The following is a 19,984-nucleotide window of genomic DNA, read 5'->3' as shown; positions in this document are numbered from 1 at the left end:
GAAATCTCCAGTATTGTTCTAGAATCTAAATAAATCCATATATAATATATATAAATATAAAAAATTATATTGATCACGTTTTTTTTTTCCTTTTGGCTTTTTGCAAAAAAATATATGTTGTTCGCCTGAGGTCTGAGGTATTTGATTGACCCACTAAGATCAGATATTTTTTAAATGTTTTTGCAAAAAAATAATCAGAATTAAGAATTAAAAGACGGGCTATTAACTTTTAAACATACAGTATTATAACATATAATATATTATTATAATATATTATTAATGACATATAAATTAAATATATTAAATGAAATCTCGGAATATTTTGAATGGAATCTGACGTCATCACATCATAGGCGCCATCTAGTGGTTCTGTTGTGTATTGTTACCACAGACATCTTTGCATGCCTTTTTTTTACCCTTAAGTGAGTCACCAAAGAATGTAATAGCAGGGATCCTGACTAATAGCAAGATAATTAACACACTGACACATGCGTGTACAATGACCAGTGTAATCTTGCGGTTTGAGAAGCTGCACTTCCTGAAACCACAATCAATCACAAGTATAATAATTACAAAAAAATTACAAGTATAATTTTAAATAAACAAGTAACAAAACCAACACATGCCAACATATATCTGTGAGTATAAAGGCTGAAGTCAACTCTGATTTACTTTTACTGATTACTTTAAAAATTTTCAGGAAACCCAATTTATTTATTATACATTTTTATTATAAACATAGCAGTGGTTCTGAACCCTGGTCTTGAAAGAACCCTCTGTCATGCACACTGTAATGCTTTAACTGCCACTTAGAGAAGACTGTTAATTAGCTGATTAGTTCAATCATGTGTGTTAGGTGCTGAGAAAACACAAAATGTCCAGGAGAGGGTGTCCTTCATGATCAGGGTTGGAAAACATTTAATTTTAACAGTACCAGTCAAATGTTGGGCCCCAGGTCTGATAACACATTTGGCATTAGGTAGTTAGCTGGTGGTTAGCTGTTCTGGAACAGTTCTTGCAAGAACAGTATTGTCATGTGCTTTTTTAAAACCCAATAAGAACAATGATGAAACGGATTTTACAATGGAGGAAGAAATAATCAAGAAAGACCATGAAATTAGAAGGTATGTCTAAACGTTTGACTGGTAGTGTGTATGTATACAGTATATAGCCTAATATTAATATTCAAATAACTTTAAATATAAAGGAATATAAATGTAAATTATTATAAAACACTTTAGCCTCTATGAATGTAGATACAGTACTGTGATTTGATTCTTAGGGATATGTTTTGTGTGTTGGTTTTGTTACTTATTTCAAATAATCTTTTTGTAGAAAGTTACAGTAATTTGCTCTAGTTGTTTAGAACCTCACGGATGTTCCTTTTCCCAAGCAATACACATCAAAACCACTAGATGGCGCCTGCGCTTTGATGACGTCATCGTCCATTCAATATACTGTACTGTATTCTGAGTTTTAATCTACATATACTGCATACTGTATATGTTAGTAGACTTTTTATGAATATATTCCGAGTTACCAATTATACCAAAGTTACCAGTTTATAGCTCAAATTCAATATTCTCCCTTTTTTTTATTCATTCAATATATTTTGAATTTTTTTTAATCAATACAAAAAAACAAACAAACACCGGTAAGGAGGTCAGGTCTAATAACGGTAAGGGCACACACACTCACACATACACACACGTGTGTGTGTGTGTGTGTGTGTGTGTGTGTGTGTGCGTGCGCGCCTCCTTACCTGTCACATAAAAGACAAAAATACATGTGATATTAGTCCCCTGTGTTTGTTTAAAAAGAAAAATAGAAAGAAAGAAAATGAAAACTCTTACAAGGGTTTGCATGACATGTCTTTATATTTATGACAGTTGGACTGACTAAAAAAAACGGTGCTTCCATCCTCACAAATGTCTTCAGTACTACAGAATATTACACCATATGTGATTCCTATCAACAGGGATCCGGGTTATTCCGAATAAGGACCATTATCATCACTATCAGTAAGTGTTGTTTGTATTGTCTAGCTGGGATTACTATCAGAATGTGTTACAAACCCATATGATGACTTTGATATACTGTACAGCTTCCTCTAGTTTCAAAGGAAACCACCCTTTAAATCTATAATGTACATGGAATGAGAAACATTTAAACGCTAAATCTTAAAACTGTTGCCACGAAGGGGTGTAATTGTCTGCAACAATGTTTGGTAGATGTCAATTTCACATCTACTGTATGTGATGCCATGACCCCAGGTTTCCCAGCAGAACTGTGCCCAGGTCATCTGCCAGCTTGTCTTGCTCCCATAGTGCTTTCTGGTGGCATCTCTTCCCTGGGTTCACTTTGACAAAAAAAAAGCCAGACACTTTTCGCATAATAGTTAACATATCTCTATTTATTTTTCCTTAGAACAGAACTCTCATAAACATATCTGTATTTTTCATCTTACGTTCAAAAAAGGTCATGACCTGTGAGACCGAATTATAAATATTTAATCAAAGTCTTTGTGTAAAAAAAATTAAAAGAGAAACAGTGAACTAAAGCATCTATTGTATGACAATATGACACTGTAATAATAATTGTTATATCTATATATGTCTGTCTGATTCCATGTCAGCGTTTTAAAATCCACGGAACCACAATTCGCCCAGCCCAGAAGAGGAAAACATTCACTTAAGCAGCTTGCACTTTTTGAGACGTGACTAACAAAACGATTGCAGAGCAAAAAACAATTGACAGGTGACCAATGATGAAAAAACGGATTGTATGAGAGGAAAAACACATCCAAATGTCAAAGAAAGACAGGCAACAGTGGGACAAATAAGCACAAATTTACATTAGCACAAATCTACAATATAATGACAGAGGCACATCTGCATAGATCAACAGGATTTTTAAAGATCAGTGGTTCGAACAGGGGATGAAAAAGGATAAACATGTATCTGAAGTGGTTCTGACTATTTTCTACAGATTGTGTAGGATCTTCCTTGTCTTTTTATAACGTAAACAAGACCAACATGGAGGCCAGTCCTAGACTTTCTATGTGTCACCCTTAAACAGAAAATCAAAATGTCTGACACACCTGATGGCAAGGTTAAGGATGCTCTGATGTCTTCCACTAGACAGTGTAGTTTGTACTTCATAGCTGTTGGTACCACAAGGCATAATAAACGCTGTCCAGGTAAAATTGAATGGCAGAGAAAAAACAGGTTGTTTAAAGAATGTGATGTGTGCAATGACAGGCTTGGATTCTGCAAACCACAAAGCTAAAAGCTGTTAAGATTTTCTAAATCTTCCTTATAATATGTTTATTATAAGAAGAGCACACTGCAAAAGTCTTAGGCACAGTACTATCTTTAGTACAACTGGTGTTATATATGTTTATTATATCTGTTTATAACTTTAAAAATTATTAGATAAATAACATTACAGAAGAATTTGCATGCCTTTAAAGAAAGCAAAATATTACATGACTAACCAAGTTTCAGATTAGAATATTATTATTATTATTATTATTATTATTAATAATAATAATAATAATAATAATAATAATAATAATAATAGTAGTATGAACAATAATAATAATAATAATAATAATAATAATAATATGAACAATAATAATATTAATAATAATAATAATAATTATTATTATTATTATTATAATAATTATGCAGACATCTGGGTTTTGCAAAAAAAATAGAAAGGAGCAAGTGTGACAAAGTTACCAGAAGTTCTCATATTCTCCAGTACACTCAGTAAAACCTAACAGCTGTTTTACTAACACTACTGTGCAAACGTCATAAGCACACACAAATAAAAGTAATAAAATAAACCAAATAATTGCTTTCCTTAAAAAATGATCAGTAGTGTCCGATACAGATTTATGCCGTTTTAAGTTAAACACCTGTTAGGTTTTACTGAGGGTGCTGGAGAATGTGAGTCCTTCTGGTAACTTGCTCACACCCGGTCCTTTCTAATTTCAAAACCCAGGAGCCTACATTAGGTTTTTTGTTTTTATCTGAAAACTGGTCTGTCATGTAATATGTTGCTTTCTTTACAGATAATTTTTTTCTGTATGATTTTTTTTATACATGTTAAGTTATAATGATGCATACATGTATAAAAACATTCATAGACATGTACAGATGATATGGTGCCTAAGACATTTGCACATGTACTGTATGTATATGTATGTATATGTATATATTCTGAGAAATCCACAATATCGACAAATCCTGTTGTTTGCTTGTAAGGCTGAACTTTTTTTTTAAGGACAATTTAATGTGTATGTTTAATGGAATAAGGAACGATTGTCACCTCTGAACTGTAAGACCTTGGCCAGCTGTTTTAAACAGCATATAGAACATACAAACAAGACTATGGGTAAAGCATGTCTTTAAAATCACTTAGTAGAGCCATTATCACAAAACTGCAATACAGTCTGGCCTTTATTACCTCTGTAGCGTGATCAGTGTTTCCCACAAATTAAATGGATCAAGTTTCATGTATGCCATACCCCAGAAATGACTAACATCCTCTTTGATCATAAAGCAGACCTGCGTCCAAACTGAAATAGATACATACAGTATAATACAAGTTTCTCGACCATGTAATTTCTATGTGAAATCTTAAATATACCCGTATTTTAGCATGAAATCATGACTCTTATGCAAGAGTATAAACCACTGAGAAAAGCAACACTTTTAAGATGTCAATAATATGTTTTTAATCAATGTTTTTATCTTCTGATGAAGGGGACAATAAGCCTAGTTCCACACTAATTGTTCTATCTCAGGTCATTTAGAGACCGAGAGTGTTCAAGGTGATGTCACATAACATTAGGAACATTAGGAATACCGATCAGCCATCACATTAACACCACAAACCATTAACTCATTACCATTGATTATCAATTATATACCAGTAAGCTGGTGACAGGATCATGGGCACCCAAGGCTCACCCATGACCACAGGGAGCAAAGGGCAGCCTGTCTGGTCCAATCTCACAGAAAAGCACAACTTATTTTAAAAAGTCAATGCTCCAAGTGCATCATAGCCCTCTCTGCATGGGGGCCAGAAGGAAAACTTTTCCGAACTCCCCAGATCCCAATTTGATTTAGCACACGTTGGATGCACCAATCAAACACATCTGATCAATGGAGGCCCCACCTCAACAACCCATAACACCCAACCCAAAGGATCTACTGTCAACATCCTGTGCCAGACATCACAACACACCCCCATGGCATGGGGGGCATGTGGTAAGGGATAAAAGCTGCCCAGGTGGCACAAAGGGAACCTAGACAATACTAAGCTTAATCTTTTGCACTGTAATGTTATGGCTGATCGGTGTTTGTGTGTTTTTTGCTGGGAATATTTGTTGTATTTTGTCACATGACTGAGTGGTTAAATATGGAGCCAGAAATGGAAATAAGACTTTGCAAACATTATGAGCTCTTCTGACAGACTAACTGTGTACCATGAACTTGCACAGACCGACTCCAAAAGGATTAAATATGAAAAAATAGTGCTTTACCTAGTGCTCTGTCTGGTTCTTTTCTTTCCCAAGCTGTGTGCATGTCAGAAACAAAAAATCTCTTTTTCCAAATGTATTAAAATAATATGCGATTTCTTTTTTATTATTATTATGGTCCAACATGTACTGTATTTAAGCTCTGAGCAGTATACCTTGGTGTCACACCCAAGCGCCATCTATTATATGTGTGGGAAACACTGTTAATCTATCGTAACTGCTGCCATTTCTCTATACACTGCTGTAATGAAGAAATAGCACAAGACAAATGGACAGCAGAGGCACTTGGGCCTTTTAGATTGAAGGACATCGCAACATTATTAATAGACGTAACTATGCGAGACAAATGTGCCCATGATATATATATTTTTTTCCGCCAATAACAAAGACACAGTAAATGTTAAGCATAAAAATACGCCTTTTAACATAGGTTAGTGATGTAACACCGAGTTAAACAGATCGCAAACCAGTATATCAGCAGCCACAGGCCCCTACAGTCAGACACCGAACATGTACAGTCCTACACACAGAAGGAGATTTATAGAATGAGCCCTTGAGAACTCCTTCCCTTCCATGCTATCCGCTAAGCCCTTTACACATGAGTGTAGGACAGTTTGAGAACAAAACCATGGCAACAAAATCACGGCGCAATTACAACTGATCACTATGCAACTCATTGTTTTTCAGCAGCTTATTAGGACTGTAAGGGCATAATGGTATGGAAATATGATCAACTATTAATTCAAATTTTCCAAATAATAATAATAGCATGATAGCTTGAACCATTTTGGAACTAACAAGGTCATTTAAAACTTGATGTTCCGATGGATGGCCAATGTTCCATTTGTATGTAATTTTAGTCTAGACCAGGCACTCCAGTCACATTATTGCAGCCTGGTGAAGTTAGGATGTCACTACTACACTAGAAGAGAAAACTTGGGACAGTATAATGGCTCATCATTTGATTCAATCTTCAATAAAACATCAGTTTTGAGAGAGCCTCTTTGCATGGAATACTAAAGAGTCGCCATTAGTTTATTTATACAACATATAAGTTGGGTAAAATTTGGGTCCTCATACTTGGCTTCCACATTTAATACAATTATGGTGGCATATCAAAAAAAAATGGCATGGCGGTTTGTTTTTAAGGCTCTGCTGACGTGGCCCTACATCTTGGTCACAAAAACAGTGTATGTCAATCTGGTAAATGAAGAATGTAGCTTAGGGGTATGTAAGGGTATTTAGATCCACAACCAGCCCACCATTCGTATCTTTCTAGCCAATACATACTTCTACTCATGCCTGCTGTGAAATATGTAAAAAGCATTAAAGTATGACATAGCGTGGTTTGACTGAGACATGAATACATATAACTTACATATGCTTTCTTCCCTCATTCCATTTTACTTTGAAGTGGTTGACATACACAGAAACCCATTTTGACAGCAAAAGCTAAAAAGGGAAAAAGTCTGACCATCATCTCATACAACAAAAAAACAAAATATACACTTTTCAGAACAGTGAGAGAGCTGACGTCTCAAAAGGACACAGCCTTGGTCTTCCTCTTCCTTCACCTCTTCTTGCCCATCGCTTGAATTCTGTCATTCCTTCTACCTGGGGCATAAAGAGCACTGAACATGTAAAGCGCAGCTAGGGATCTGCCGGCGTGCCTGGCGTGCTTGGTTCGGCCCAGTTTCTTGCTGGCCAGCTTTCACTTTTTGGAGCATGCTGATTGGCTAGAGTTAGCCGCCCCCCCAATCCAGTCATTCTTCTCTGGGGGCATTGTCCTCCAGTGGGAAGATAGTGGCTAGGCAGGTGGAGTTCTGGACAGCTGTCATGGTCGCTACTGTGTGCAAGAGGACCAGGACTAGTAAGCAGAGCTTCAGTCTGCCTTGATTCAGCTTTGGAGCGGCCGAGGTCGCAGCAGACGTATGCTGGCGTGAGGGATAAGTCCTTTTGAATGTGCTGTGCGAACAATCGTTGAATTTCAACTCCCACCGCACATCGCAGCACTGTGGCTCATGCTTGGTTTTTTCTGTATTCTCCGAAAGACCTGTGGATAAACAAGAGACAGTTACACACCAGTTTTTTTTTTGTATGTAGGATCTAATTTGTACAATGATAGCATATATCTTGGTCAATTCTATGACTATGACTGGTGGCTTAGTGGTAAGCACTGTCGCCTTGCACCTCCAGGATTCGATTCCCCGCCAAGATCTATTCCCGCCTTTGTGTGCATGGAGTTTGCATGTTCTTTCCGTGCTTGGTGGGTTTCCCTTGGGTACTCTGGTTTCCGCCAACAGTCCAAAGACATGCAGATTAGGCTAACTGGCATTCATCAAATTGCCTGTAGTGTATGCGTACAGTACAGTATGTGTGCCCTGCGATGGATTGGCACCCAGTCCACGATGTACCCCGCCTCATGCCTTAAATTTCCTGGGATAGGACTCAGGCCCCCTTCCATCCTGTATACAGGATAAAGTGGTACAGTATAGACGATAAGTGAGTGAGAGTGAGTAAGTCATCTTGCTAGAACCAAATGTTTTACATCACACATAAAAAGCCTGAGCCGCTCTGGAGGTTCCTATGGTAATTTGAAATTTACTGAACCTTGCAATGAATACTAGGGACGCATAATTGACAATAATGCCACCTATTACCCCCTTTATACCCAGCTCCTTGAATGTATTATTAGTCTGTCTACACAAACAATACTCAATTATACTAATCAGTTTATCCAGGACAGCAATGAAAAATGAAAGACTGTGCCAAATGCATAAAAAGTACTGGACAAAACATCCTTCCCCTGGTTTGTCTGCTCCCTAGGGTTGGGTTATTCCTTTTTCTTTCAGATATGTGAAAAATTGATTAGGCAACCTAAGTTGCCTAAGGGAAGATCTGCCTAAGGCAAACTGCAGTAGACCTTTCCATTTTAATAGAATACCAAACTGAAGTAAAAAGAACATTCTGAGGCTTTAAAAAAAAGGGACATGACAAATTAAGGTTAGCTAAACAAGAAAGAAAGATAATCACTTGTCCAGAATTACACCAAGAATGCATCTGTTTAAAATTGGAATGTTCCTAGAATTCTATGAGGAAAACACAAGATGTTTTTATGGCGATTCTTCTCCAATGATACTGTATGGAGCAGCCCAGAACTTGATGGGAATTAGTTCCAGTTGATGATCTGTTTTATATCCACCAGCCTTGGGTAACTTGGGTGTAATCAGCATATACTGTATGAGGTATGAACAAGCATGTGAGAATGTTACATCCTAAAAATAATGCCGTTATAAAATGAAAGAGGACCAAGGTCTGAGCCTTGTTTGACTTTAGAGGAGAGTCTTTATGGAGCACAACTGACTCCTGTCCATGACATCTGACTCTATAATCATCCATCCAGGTAGGATGCAAACCACTTCTATGGTGGGTCGCCAAGGCTTGGAAGTATGCATAGGTGGTCATGTGATGGGCTGCCTACAGGTCAAAGGCTTATCTGGACTGGATGATCTGGTGCAATGAAGCATCTCAGTAACAGCCACCAAATCTAGTTCTGTGAAGTGGATAGTTCTGTGAAGTGGATGACAGATTAGAATCCTGGAGGCAATGGAGGGTGAAAATTGAAGAAATATGATTGCATTAAGCATGTACAAAGTTTATAAAAAAAAAAGAAGTGACAAGACTAGTAGGTATTTGGCACTTTGAACATACTGTAAGTATAAGTTGTAAAATCAATCATGATCATTCTTGGTGAAGAGATGAAAAGGAGGTCTTGTGTTGCTACAGTAGACATCTTATAAGAGATAGATTGGGGAGGTTGCTAGAGGAAAGAAGATGCAATATCTTCTCTATAAAAAGATAATAAAAGCTATAGAAAAAGCTTTCTGTACATAAAAGTATGTTTTTAATAGAGTGTTGGAGATTAACCAACTTCATCTGTAAAAGAAAATGCCAACATCATCAGACGTTGCAGGAGAGAGTGGAGAAATATCAGTGAGGGTGTAAGAGGGTGTCTGTTAAGAAAACAATGTATACAACTGTATACAACTTTGGTAGTGTCAAAAGTCTTAAGCCATGCATCATTTCTTCATATTAAAATAAAATAAAACAGCACCCAGGCTGAAAAGTGCCTAAAGATACAATTAAAAAATGGCTTGTTTATGAAACAACCTCAGCAGCAGCCTCATTTCCCCTCTCGTCTGTTCCAACCACTCAGCATTCAGCATCACCAGTACACGAATCACCGGCCTGATCATCTGTCACCTGTTACTCACTGGTTCATGCCTTAAGTTGTTTTTTTGTTTTTTGTTTTTTTAAAAAAAAAAAGCTTGAATGATTCAAAGGTCACTATGTGGCTTAACAAACAAAAAACATTTCTTTGAAACCAGTCAGGTACAGGGACTGTACTGAAAATGAGAGTAAAAGAAAATTGCCACGAATTGCCTTTAAGAATCCTGGAGTATAATTCCTCAAGACTACATTAAAAATACAAGAAGGTCTGACTCTTTGCGGGGGTAAAAAATATGAAGAAATATGGGCTGGCTCACTGTATTTCACATAAAAATAATAAAATATTAATGTATGAAAGAAACATGAAAACTACAAAAGAACATGAGAACAAAATAATTAAAAGTAATGTTAGGACCTCACAGACTGAACCAACTAACTTATTCTAATAAGTAAGTAAGAATTGGCTATCAAATGTAAGAAATTTATAAACATAATGTCAGGACATTTCTTAAATTTTATTATAAGGAGTTGGTGTGGAGGGAATAAATATTGCATATGGTAATTTACAGTTTAAGATGATTAAAAACATAACCAACCCATTTTTAAATTGTATCTGCACCTTGCAGCCTGTCACAGAAAAAAAAATGTTCCCATTTCTTTAATTTAATCTACATAATTTAAAATGAGAGGTGTCTCAAGACTGGCACAATACTGTATAAAATATGTACTCATGATGGTACCACCCAGCAAAAAGTAAAAGTACAGTTCTGTACCTTTTATTTCTGAAAGCATTGGATTTTAAAAGTTTAACAGAACTTATAAATCCTTTAATGCTTTACTCATTAAATTTATTACACAATTTTTCATATAGGCAGCACAGTGGCTTAGTGATTAGCACTATCGCCCTACACCTCCAGGGTCCGGATTCGATTTCCACCTTGAGTCTGTGTGCATAGAGTTTTCATGTTCTCCCCATGCTTGGTGCGTTTCTCAGGGTACTCCGGTTTCCTCCCACAGTCCAAAGATATGCAGATTAGGATGATTGGCGTTCCCAAATTGCCCATGGTATGTATGTGTGTGCTTGCCCTGTGATGGATTGTGTACCCCGCCTCGTGCCCTCTAAGTCTCCTGGGATAGGCTCTAGGCCTCCTGCGACCTTGTATACAGGATAAATCAGTCTAGACGATGAGTGAGTGAGAATTTGAAATATGGAAAGAATATAGTCAAAGCTAATTCTTCTAGACTATGCCTCTGTTGTCCACCAGAGGGATACACTATTCCTAATCTTACCTAACTTGTTTAAGTTGTTATCTACAGCTTGATTTGACCATAGTACAGTACCTTGCACAGTCTTGGAATTACTTGTTTTCTAAGTTAAGTTAAGCCTTTATTTGTCACATAATCATTACAGCACAGTAAAATTCTTTCTTCACATATCCCAGCGTAACTGGGGTCAGAGCACAGGGTCAGCCATGATACAGCGCCCCTGGAGCAGATTAAGGGTTAAGCGTCTTGCTCAAGGGCCCAACAGTGGCAACCTATTGGAGCTGGGGCTCATATACTACTACTGAAGTCTCCGACTACTCACTTTAATGCTACTTGTCATTGAAACCTTTCAAATCACTCCTAGATAACTTCTTAAAATTTTCACTGGCCGAAATAAACTAAAGCAATAAACGACTCATGGCATGTGTTCTAGTAGTTTTATCAAGAGTACAGTAAGTGTGTTCTTAACATAACGTTAATTAGATTTCCTAAAAGCCACTTACCCATAATAATATGACTGTAACACTTACTCTTGATTGTCTTATTGATTTTATAAAATGATTACAAAAAGATTATAACATCCAGTGTTCAACAAATAATTTATACTTATTATTAATACTATTTGAACTTGAATGTTGTAAGTGTGATCTCTGGACAGAAAGAAGTGTCAAAAATGGTGTGCGAACATTAAAGAGTTTTACACACTTTAGCCAATCAGAGTATAGAAGAAGAAGGGGTGTTTAAGTCAAACCAGGACTTGTAATGACATTTGCAGAAAACTTCAAGTCCAATATGGTGATGAGGCTCTTAGTCACAGTAAAACATTTGAATGGTGAAAACATTTTAAGAAGGCCGTAAGTTTTAAAGAAAGATTTTAAAGAAAGCCGTGAGTGTGGCCTGAAGCCCACTGCAGTCGTTCCCATGAACATCTAGCAAGTAGAATGCCTGATCCTTAAAAATAGATGGATTACTGTTTGCCAACTTGCAGAAGTGAGGCGGCCGTCTGTGGGAACTGTCCACACAATCATTCACCAACACCACTTGCACATTACAGGAACTCGGCTGGGAGTTATTGCCACATCCTCCGTACTAGCCCTGACCTCACTCCAAGCCATTTCGACGTTTGGAGTTCCTGGGAGGCCGGCGTTTGCCTGCTTCACACCTGAATCATATCATGGCTCCAGAATACCAAGAAAACTTTCTACCTTGATATTGTTGAAGCACTAGTGAAACACTGGGATAAGTGCACTAGTGTAGCGAAATAAAGGGAGTTCTTAGTCTTATTACTGCGGACAATTAAAAGTCCCATTTTGACTTAAACACCCTTTCATAATTAATGTAAGAGAAAGAGTACTAAAGGGCTATATGTACTGTATTAAGGAACAGATCTGCATCATTGACCATTGTCTAGCGTAGTGGGCTGAGTGGGGTCCTCTATGTCTTGCCACTCGTCTCTTCAAGCTGACAGGTCAGGCAAAGTGTTGCAAGGAGTTAATGTAAGTGGTAAGTTCGGAAGTCAGACTCCAGACCTGAGGAATAGAGACCACTGAGCTTTAACCATTAAGTGCTCTGAAATGTACAGTACGCATCATACATTACCTGTACCTGTCACTTTACAAACGTATATCAAATGAGATTCTATAATATAAAAAAAGAATCCAAAAAAGTATTGTTCTGACCTGAAACTACCCTAGCCTGTATGTAATCAAGCCGAAAACCCCACTGGAGTGATTTCACTTGATGCTTCCTCCCACTTCAGAAAAACATGATGCTACAGTATGTGGACTGGTGATTCTAAATTACTCCTGTGAATGTGTCTGAATGTGGGTGTTAGATGCCCTGTGATAGACCACCTCCATCCGTACCCCCCCGTGATAAAGCACGACTCAAAATGACTGCAGTGTTTCTGATGCAATATTGATGAAATTCCTTTCAAAATTAACAGTCCAATAAGTGCATCCATATTTATCAATGTGCCAGGCTAAAATAGGCTATGAATTTGATTTCTCAAAGAATACAGAGGAAATTCATCCATGAGTAACGCTTTTGCCCTGATGATACATTTTAAATGGATGGATTCAAATCAGCTTCTATCTTGTTCTAGGGTTTTCTGTTGCTTCAGAATGGCTGGCTGAGTCTCTGAGGACTCCAGGCTGGGCAGAGGAGAGCTTAACGTTGGTGGTTTGGTCAAAAATAGGCTCCGAGACAGAAACAGCCCAGAACGAGACACATTATTATCGTTCTTATTATTTCTAGAATACAAATTCTGCATAATGTGTTACTAACAGACATTCAGACATTTGTTTTCAAGTACTAAAATGTGATTTATTGCTCTGTCTTATTGTGTTGTGTTGTAATTGAAAGAAAGTGCATCAGCGTTCAGAAGCAATACCTGTACATATAAAACTGGGAGTGCCACCGTGTATAAGGTCATCATTGTCAGGTAATATGAAGGGACACCTCTGCTGGACCTCGAAACAGTACTGCTCACATGGGATCTTGTGGCTACACCTGGACTGATTGCTCTGGAAATACTGAGCGCAAAGCCAAGGCTTGTACACCACCTGCAAACAGACACAGACAGTATTAGGACAACTTTGGACTAAAAGTGTGATGCATGTCTGGTTTTTATATTAACATGAATGGTTTTTTTTTACCAATCCTACAGTACACAGTATTTTAGGAACTTTACCTTTTTGGAAGGAAAAAAACACAATGGAGTTTTATTCTACTCATGTCACACAAATTTTCCCACAGCAATAATTTTTTTTAATTCATGAAAGAATGGTGCATCATACAGTACATCAGTTTGATGTATGGTACATGTCGCAAATTAGTCATAAACAATTGTTTTCTTACCAACCTCACAAAAAAAAAAAATAAATGACTGTTAGAAAAGTGCTGACACTAGACACGCCTTCTTTAAATGTTAAAGAAACATCTAACAAAATACTGTAGCTTAACCATATGAATATGTTCAAGTCAAACAGGGACTAGTGATGAAAGTTCTTGTGAGGAAGGCAAAAAAACTGGAGATATTTACGGAAAACATCAAGCACGTGACGGTGATGAGACAGTAAAACACGTGAGTGGTGCAAACGCTTTAATAACGATCCCAACCGTGGTGGCTCAGAGCCCTCAGAGCTCAGCAAGGTGAACTCCTGATCCCTGAAAACTTGTGGCAAACTTAAGAAGAGACACATCTGTCTGTGGGAACTGTGCTGACTAACATTCATAAACACCACTTGCACATTAGCAGAAATCAGCTGGGAGTTATTAGCACAGTCCTGACCTCGCTCCAAGCCATTTCCACTTGTTTGGGTGTTTAATGGAGTTCCTAGAAGGCCAGCGTATCAGATCTGATCAGGGCTCCAGCGTATTGAGAAAACTTTTTGCACCTTGATGGTGTCAAAGCACTAGTGAAACCTTGGGATGAGTGCATTAGTGTAGCAGGGGTTTGCTGTATATAGAGAAATTAAGTTGTGTTTTGTTATTCTGGACAATCAGTCCCGGTTTGACTTGAATGCCGCCATACGCTTTTCTTTGGCAAATGACAGCACGTTTATGATCCCTTATTATGAATTGATATTAACATGCATTAATCGACACATCAGAATCTAGGATTTATTGTTACAGTGCTGTGCTACAGTTGCTTTCTTTATAGGGGGAAATACCACATTAACCAGTAACCACATTCAGCCTACATGCAGTATTTACTATAACCAGAAGATGGAGCAGTGATATACTGTAGATATAGCCTTCGCACACGAGGCTCTTTTTCTCACCATCTGCATCTCTTCCAAACCAGTGCTGTTTTTATTTTTGTCACCTCAATAAGAGTCACATCAGGTTATTGAGGTCACTATTGCTTAAAAAAAATAACCCTAAAAAAACAAACAAATCATCTGATTCAGTGCGTCATTGTGACATTAGGTCTGTAATCATTCTGCCCACCGCACACACACACACACACACACACACACCGCAAATTGAATTAGCACATATTACTTCACGTGGTTATTATATATACATATATATTTCTAAACTTTTTGCACCAGTGCTGCATGTAAGATAAGAGTGAAAGGGGAGGGGAGTCGAGTGGGCAGTGCACGGGGTGACAGTACTGTAAGAATAGCTCCAGCTCATTTATTTTGCCCTACATAGTGCACCAGCACACGCTGCTGTTAAGGAAAGAGAAAGAAGGCAGTGCAGAAGGCAGTGCATCCACAAATTGGAGTGGGTGCGGATAGAAAAGGAGAACAGTAGAAGCCGAAAAGCAGGTCATCATTAGCACTGTCTGACTGTCAGAGAATCCTGGGATATGGTATGATTTGCGAGGCTTGGTTTCACTTGCTTTTTCTCTCACTATCTCACTTTCTTTCTCCCTCTATCTCTTTCTCACACACATACACATATACACACACACACATTGCTCTGAATAACTCAGGAAACAAGCTGGCACAAGTCTGGAACAAGAAATGGCTCGCCAGAAGGGGAGTGTGCTGGCATCTTCAAATCACCTCCCAGGGGGTAAACTTGTGAGTTTGGCTTGCGTTATTTTTTTTTAATGCACAATTTTAGAGGTTGTATGGCTTTTGAGGCTAAAGGGGCTCAATGGTAAAGACTTTTCACCGGAAGATTAAGATTTTAAGTCGATGAGGATGACAAAAGTTTGTCTATTGTCAGAGAGGTGATGCTACTGGCTAGTCTGGGACCTTGCAGTGTGTCACAGGGCTCTCTAATGAAGGCCATATCTTCTGCACACTTGAGCTCACAGATGCCCACGATTGCTTAGGGTCACCGTGATTGACATGAGAGACAGAGCGTGTCTCATTGTGGCCCCAGGCTATTAAGGGTGGCATGCTTAGAGGCATGCTGTCTCTGCCACCGAGAAAATAGTGTTCAATTGTGTTCCCTTGGACTTCTAGTCACGAATGGCTAGTGCATGGCACTCGTGATCTTTAGATGTGAATGCTTTATTTGTGCACAACTCAGGAGAAATATCAGGTTGGACAATAAAACTGAAACACTGGCCAATTTAGTATTGGAGGTTTCATTGCTAAATTTGACCATCCTGGTGGCCAATCTTCATTAATTCCTCTTACTGCTGGAATGTGCAAAGTGTTAAGGTTGAATTAGCAAAATAACTCAAAATATTGCAATGCACACAACATTATGTTGTGACATATCAGCGTTCAAAAAAGGACAATTTGTTGGTGCGCGTCTTACTGGCGCATCTGTGACCAAAGCAGCAAGTCCACGGTATCCAGGGTAATGTCAGCATATCACCAAGAGGGACAAACCACATCCAACAGGAGTAACTGTGGACGCATGAGGAAGCTGTCTGAAAGTGAAGTTGAACATCTTCCATGACCTGCACAGTCACCAGATCTAAGTATTATTGAGCCACTTTGGGGTGTTTTGGAGGAGCGAGTCAGGAAACGTTTTCCTCCAACAGCATCACGTAGTTACCTGGCCACTATTCTATATATATATAATCTTTTCATGATAGAATTAGAAAACAAACAAAATGCAGTTAACTAGAATTCCTCCTAATGGCTTGAGGACCTTAAGGATATTTGAAGAAGAACATTAAGAAGAAGTCAGAGAAGTATTGAACAGGTGAGTTCTGAGCCAGAATATAAATAAGAAGCGTGAGTGGGATGAGGCAGAGAGCCCTAGAGACGGGGTGGAAATTTGGAAACGGCTCAAATGCCGAAGCTGTAAAGTTTGGATGGATGTCCGTGTATAATTTTAATAAGAGGGTTCTATCAAAGTGACCTCATCAGTCATTGTCATTGAAGGAAAGAAAAAACAAGAATGTGAGAACTTAATACTTAACTTCTTCAAACAGTCTTCAGGAAATTCAGATGCAGTTGCGTATGATGGTTTTTATTAATGATTTATGTTATTTATAAAGATTTCTATAGAGGTTGTTTTGAAGGACATGGGTTTAAGATTTCCCAGTGGGACACATATGCAACCTCGTTTATTAAGCCAGACAATAAATTGTATGAAGCACTGCCACGGCTAATAAAGTCTACAATCCAGTCTTACACAATAAACTTGAACAGAATAAAGAATATTTCCGTAAATAAATAATGCCATGGTGGTGCTCGGTAAACCCCTCACACACTTTTGCATAACCAAGACTTGAAAAGCGCCATATCATACCCAGTGGTAAACCCAGGTCAAAAAGTTCAAACCTCATGTATTGCCTTCTGACATTCAAAGTGCAAATAAAGCAGAGTAATGCCAGTGAGCACCGCAATTATCAGCTGTGTGTTCTCCCATGACTGTTCCGCCCAAAGCGGAGGTCAGAGGTTAGAGGCATTTCTTTCTTTAGGCTCGGAGGATCATCATGCATGATGTCCATAGCATAAATCAGATATGTAAAGAAGAAGAAGATTCAGGGTTACTGAGGAACACACACTAAACAAGCATAGTTGATAATGCAAATAAACAGACCTGTGGGCAAGGAGAATATTAGGGAATCTCTCTCTCTCTCTCTCTCTCTCTCAGCGTATAATAATGCTGTTAATACTTAGGGTGAGCTCCACATGTCTGCATAGGGTTTTTTTTTCAGGTTCTCCACTTTCCACACACTGTCCAAAACCATGCCGGTGGGTGGTTTGGCTAAACTAAAATTGCCTCTAGGTGTTAGAAGAGATGCTGCTTATCAATAGACAAGGCTGGGCACCACAGGCCAGCAGTACAAGCTTTAAAAAATATACGTGCAAATGGCAGGAGAAGACCTGACCTCCCTAAGGGGGCCTGATCTGACACCACTCAGCACTCCCTTCCACTCCCACTGGGTGTCATGTGCATGACTGTGTAAAGTAATAAAAAAAAAAGTTTAAATGAGTTATCCTCTTGGAAATAAAAAAAAAGAAAGAAATGAAAAGACAAAAGAAACATCAGTGGGGCAGATAATGGCGATTAAAAATAATACTGTTACTATTGGATATTTAATAAATAACTCAAATAGCATTAGATCATTTTATTTGTTCTTTCTTTGATGTTTAAAATGGTGGCGTAGTGGGTCAGTATTGTGGACTCACACCTCCAGGGTCAGCGGGAGGTGTGAACTCACCAAGCATGGGGAGGGGGGGGTATTTTCTCCCCATGCTTGGTGGGTTTCCTCTCACAAAACATTGGCATTTCTAAAGTGTGTGTCCTGCGATGGATTTGCACCCCATCTATGCTTTCTGTGCCCCAAGTCCTCTTAGAAATGCTCCCGTCCTCCAGCGACCCTCTAATGGATAAATAATATAGAAAATAAGCATGAGAATGAACGAGTTAACATAGCTAGCAGAGCAGTCTCGTGTATCCAGCTCTGCTGACTGTGCAGTGGGCCACCACAGGCAGTCAGACTGGAGACACCATCGTCAGTCGATTTGTTGTTTACATTTTGCAATCTTTTTGTTGGTGTCAGATTATTTATAAGATAATAGTGATGAATGCTGGTTGGAGAGCTTGCCTGCAATTTTTTGCCTAGAGCCCTGACAGACTCTAGAATCGCCACTGGGTGTGAATAAGTATGTGGATATGTGTGTGTGTGGACTATCATCACATTCAGTGCACATTCCCTCCTCGCACCCAGCGTTCCTGGGAAAGCCTACGGTTTCAACACGACACTGAAACCAGTTAGGATGAAGCCGTAACAAAAAAAAAATGCTGTTTGCAAAAGCTTATTCATCCATAATGTATCATAGATTTCTTTACCTATTTGCTTTTAATTCATATTAGGCTCTACATTTATGCTCTATCAAATACATCTATGGTATAAGTTGATTAAAAACACAAAATCCTATATTATCCATGAAATCCATAATTGTTTCTTGTTACGATGTGTCCCTGCAAGTAAACACACCAATGTCGGAGATGATAACACTCCCAGACCCAGGCAAAATTAAGCATCTTTCTTTTTAATCCCCTTCCTCTCTCATCCTTTTCTCCTACACATCCTAGACTTTTTTCGATCTGAAGATTTGAGCTGGTAAAGTCTCTCTGAAGTTATACAGAGCTGAAGATTCTTCAAGCGTGTAATAACCAGTCAAGGGGTTCCTGACTCATGCTTGCCAGATTTCTAAGAAATTGGTGCCCGGATGGCACACTAACACCTTTCTGGTGAGGTATGTACAATTATGTATGACGCAAGAATAAAGTGTTTCATTGAAATATAAACGAGGAGTCAGAAATGTTATGTATTAGACATGGGGGGCGGAGGGGTGATTCAGTTACGTATTGCGTTTCTTTTTTGTGGCAATTCATGTTCAGTATCACCACACTGACTTCTAATTCGTATATCATATATTATCGAATTAGCACATACTGTAGGTAGCGTGATGATATCAAATTGCGTGATTTCCTTTCCTATTAAGTACGCATACGATTGGCTGGTGGTGTAATGGTTAGCACTGTCGCCTTGCACCTCCAGGGTCTGGGTTCGATTCCCGACCAGGGTCGATTTCCATCTCCGTGTGCATTAAGTTTGCATGTTTTCCCTGTACTTGGTGGGTGTCCTCCGGGTACCTGCGATGGATTGGCACCCTGTCCAGGGTGTACCCTGCCTTGTGCCCTTGCGACCCTGAATACAGGATAAAGTGGTATAGATGATGAGTGAGTGAGTTTAATTAGAGCTGATTTCTAAAATGTCTGTGGCATTGACATCACAGCATGGTGAATACTCGAGATAAGAAATACATAAAAAAATTTATATAGGCTATTTATATACAAAGATATTTTCTCCTTTTTTTACCCTCCATCGAAGCTCTCACTAACCGATATTATTTTGTTGATAACTGTTTAGTAATCTTAGCAAACCAATGCTGTGGTATGAACTTATTGGATTAGTCTAACACCAGCAATGTGATATAAGGAACATCATACACAATTGATCGCTAATCAATATATGACATGCCATCCCTAAAGATG

General features: G+C 38.4%; 1 protein-coding gene across 1 annotated transcript in view; it reads right to left on the bottom strand.

Annotated features, from left to right (window-relative positions):
- Positions 1-4,179: 4,179 nt before the first annotated feature.
- Positions 4,180-19,984, bottom strand: part of nalf1a (NALCN channel auxiliary factor 1a) — a 94,912-nt gene continuing 79,107 nt past the window's right edge. Inside the window, exons 2-3 of the mRNA XM_053477262.1 lie at positions 13,440-13,611; positions 4,180-7,604 (exon numbers count right to left, since the gene is read on the bottom strand). Coding sequence (XP_053333237.1) covers positions 7,315-7,604; positions 13,440-13,611 — 462 coding nt within the window. The 3' untranslated portion in view covers positions 4,180-7,314. The remainder of the gene's footprint in view (positions 7,605-13,439; positions 13,612-19,984) is intronic.

This window comes from Clarias gariepinus, chromosome 18 (assembly GCF_024256425.1).
Source record: "Clarias gariepinus isolate MV-2021 ecotype Netherlands chromosome 18, CGAR_prim_01v2, whole genome shotgun sequence".
In the NCBI taxonomy this organism is placed as follows: Eukaryota; Metazoa; Chordata; class Actinopteri; order Siluriformes; family Clariidae; genus Clarias; species Clarias gariepinus.
The sequence above is the reverse complement of the archived record's forward strand: the minus strand, read 5'-3'. Positions and strand labels throughout refer to the sequence as shown.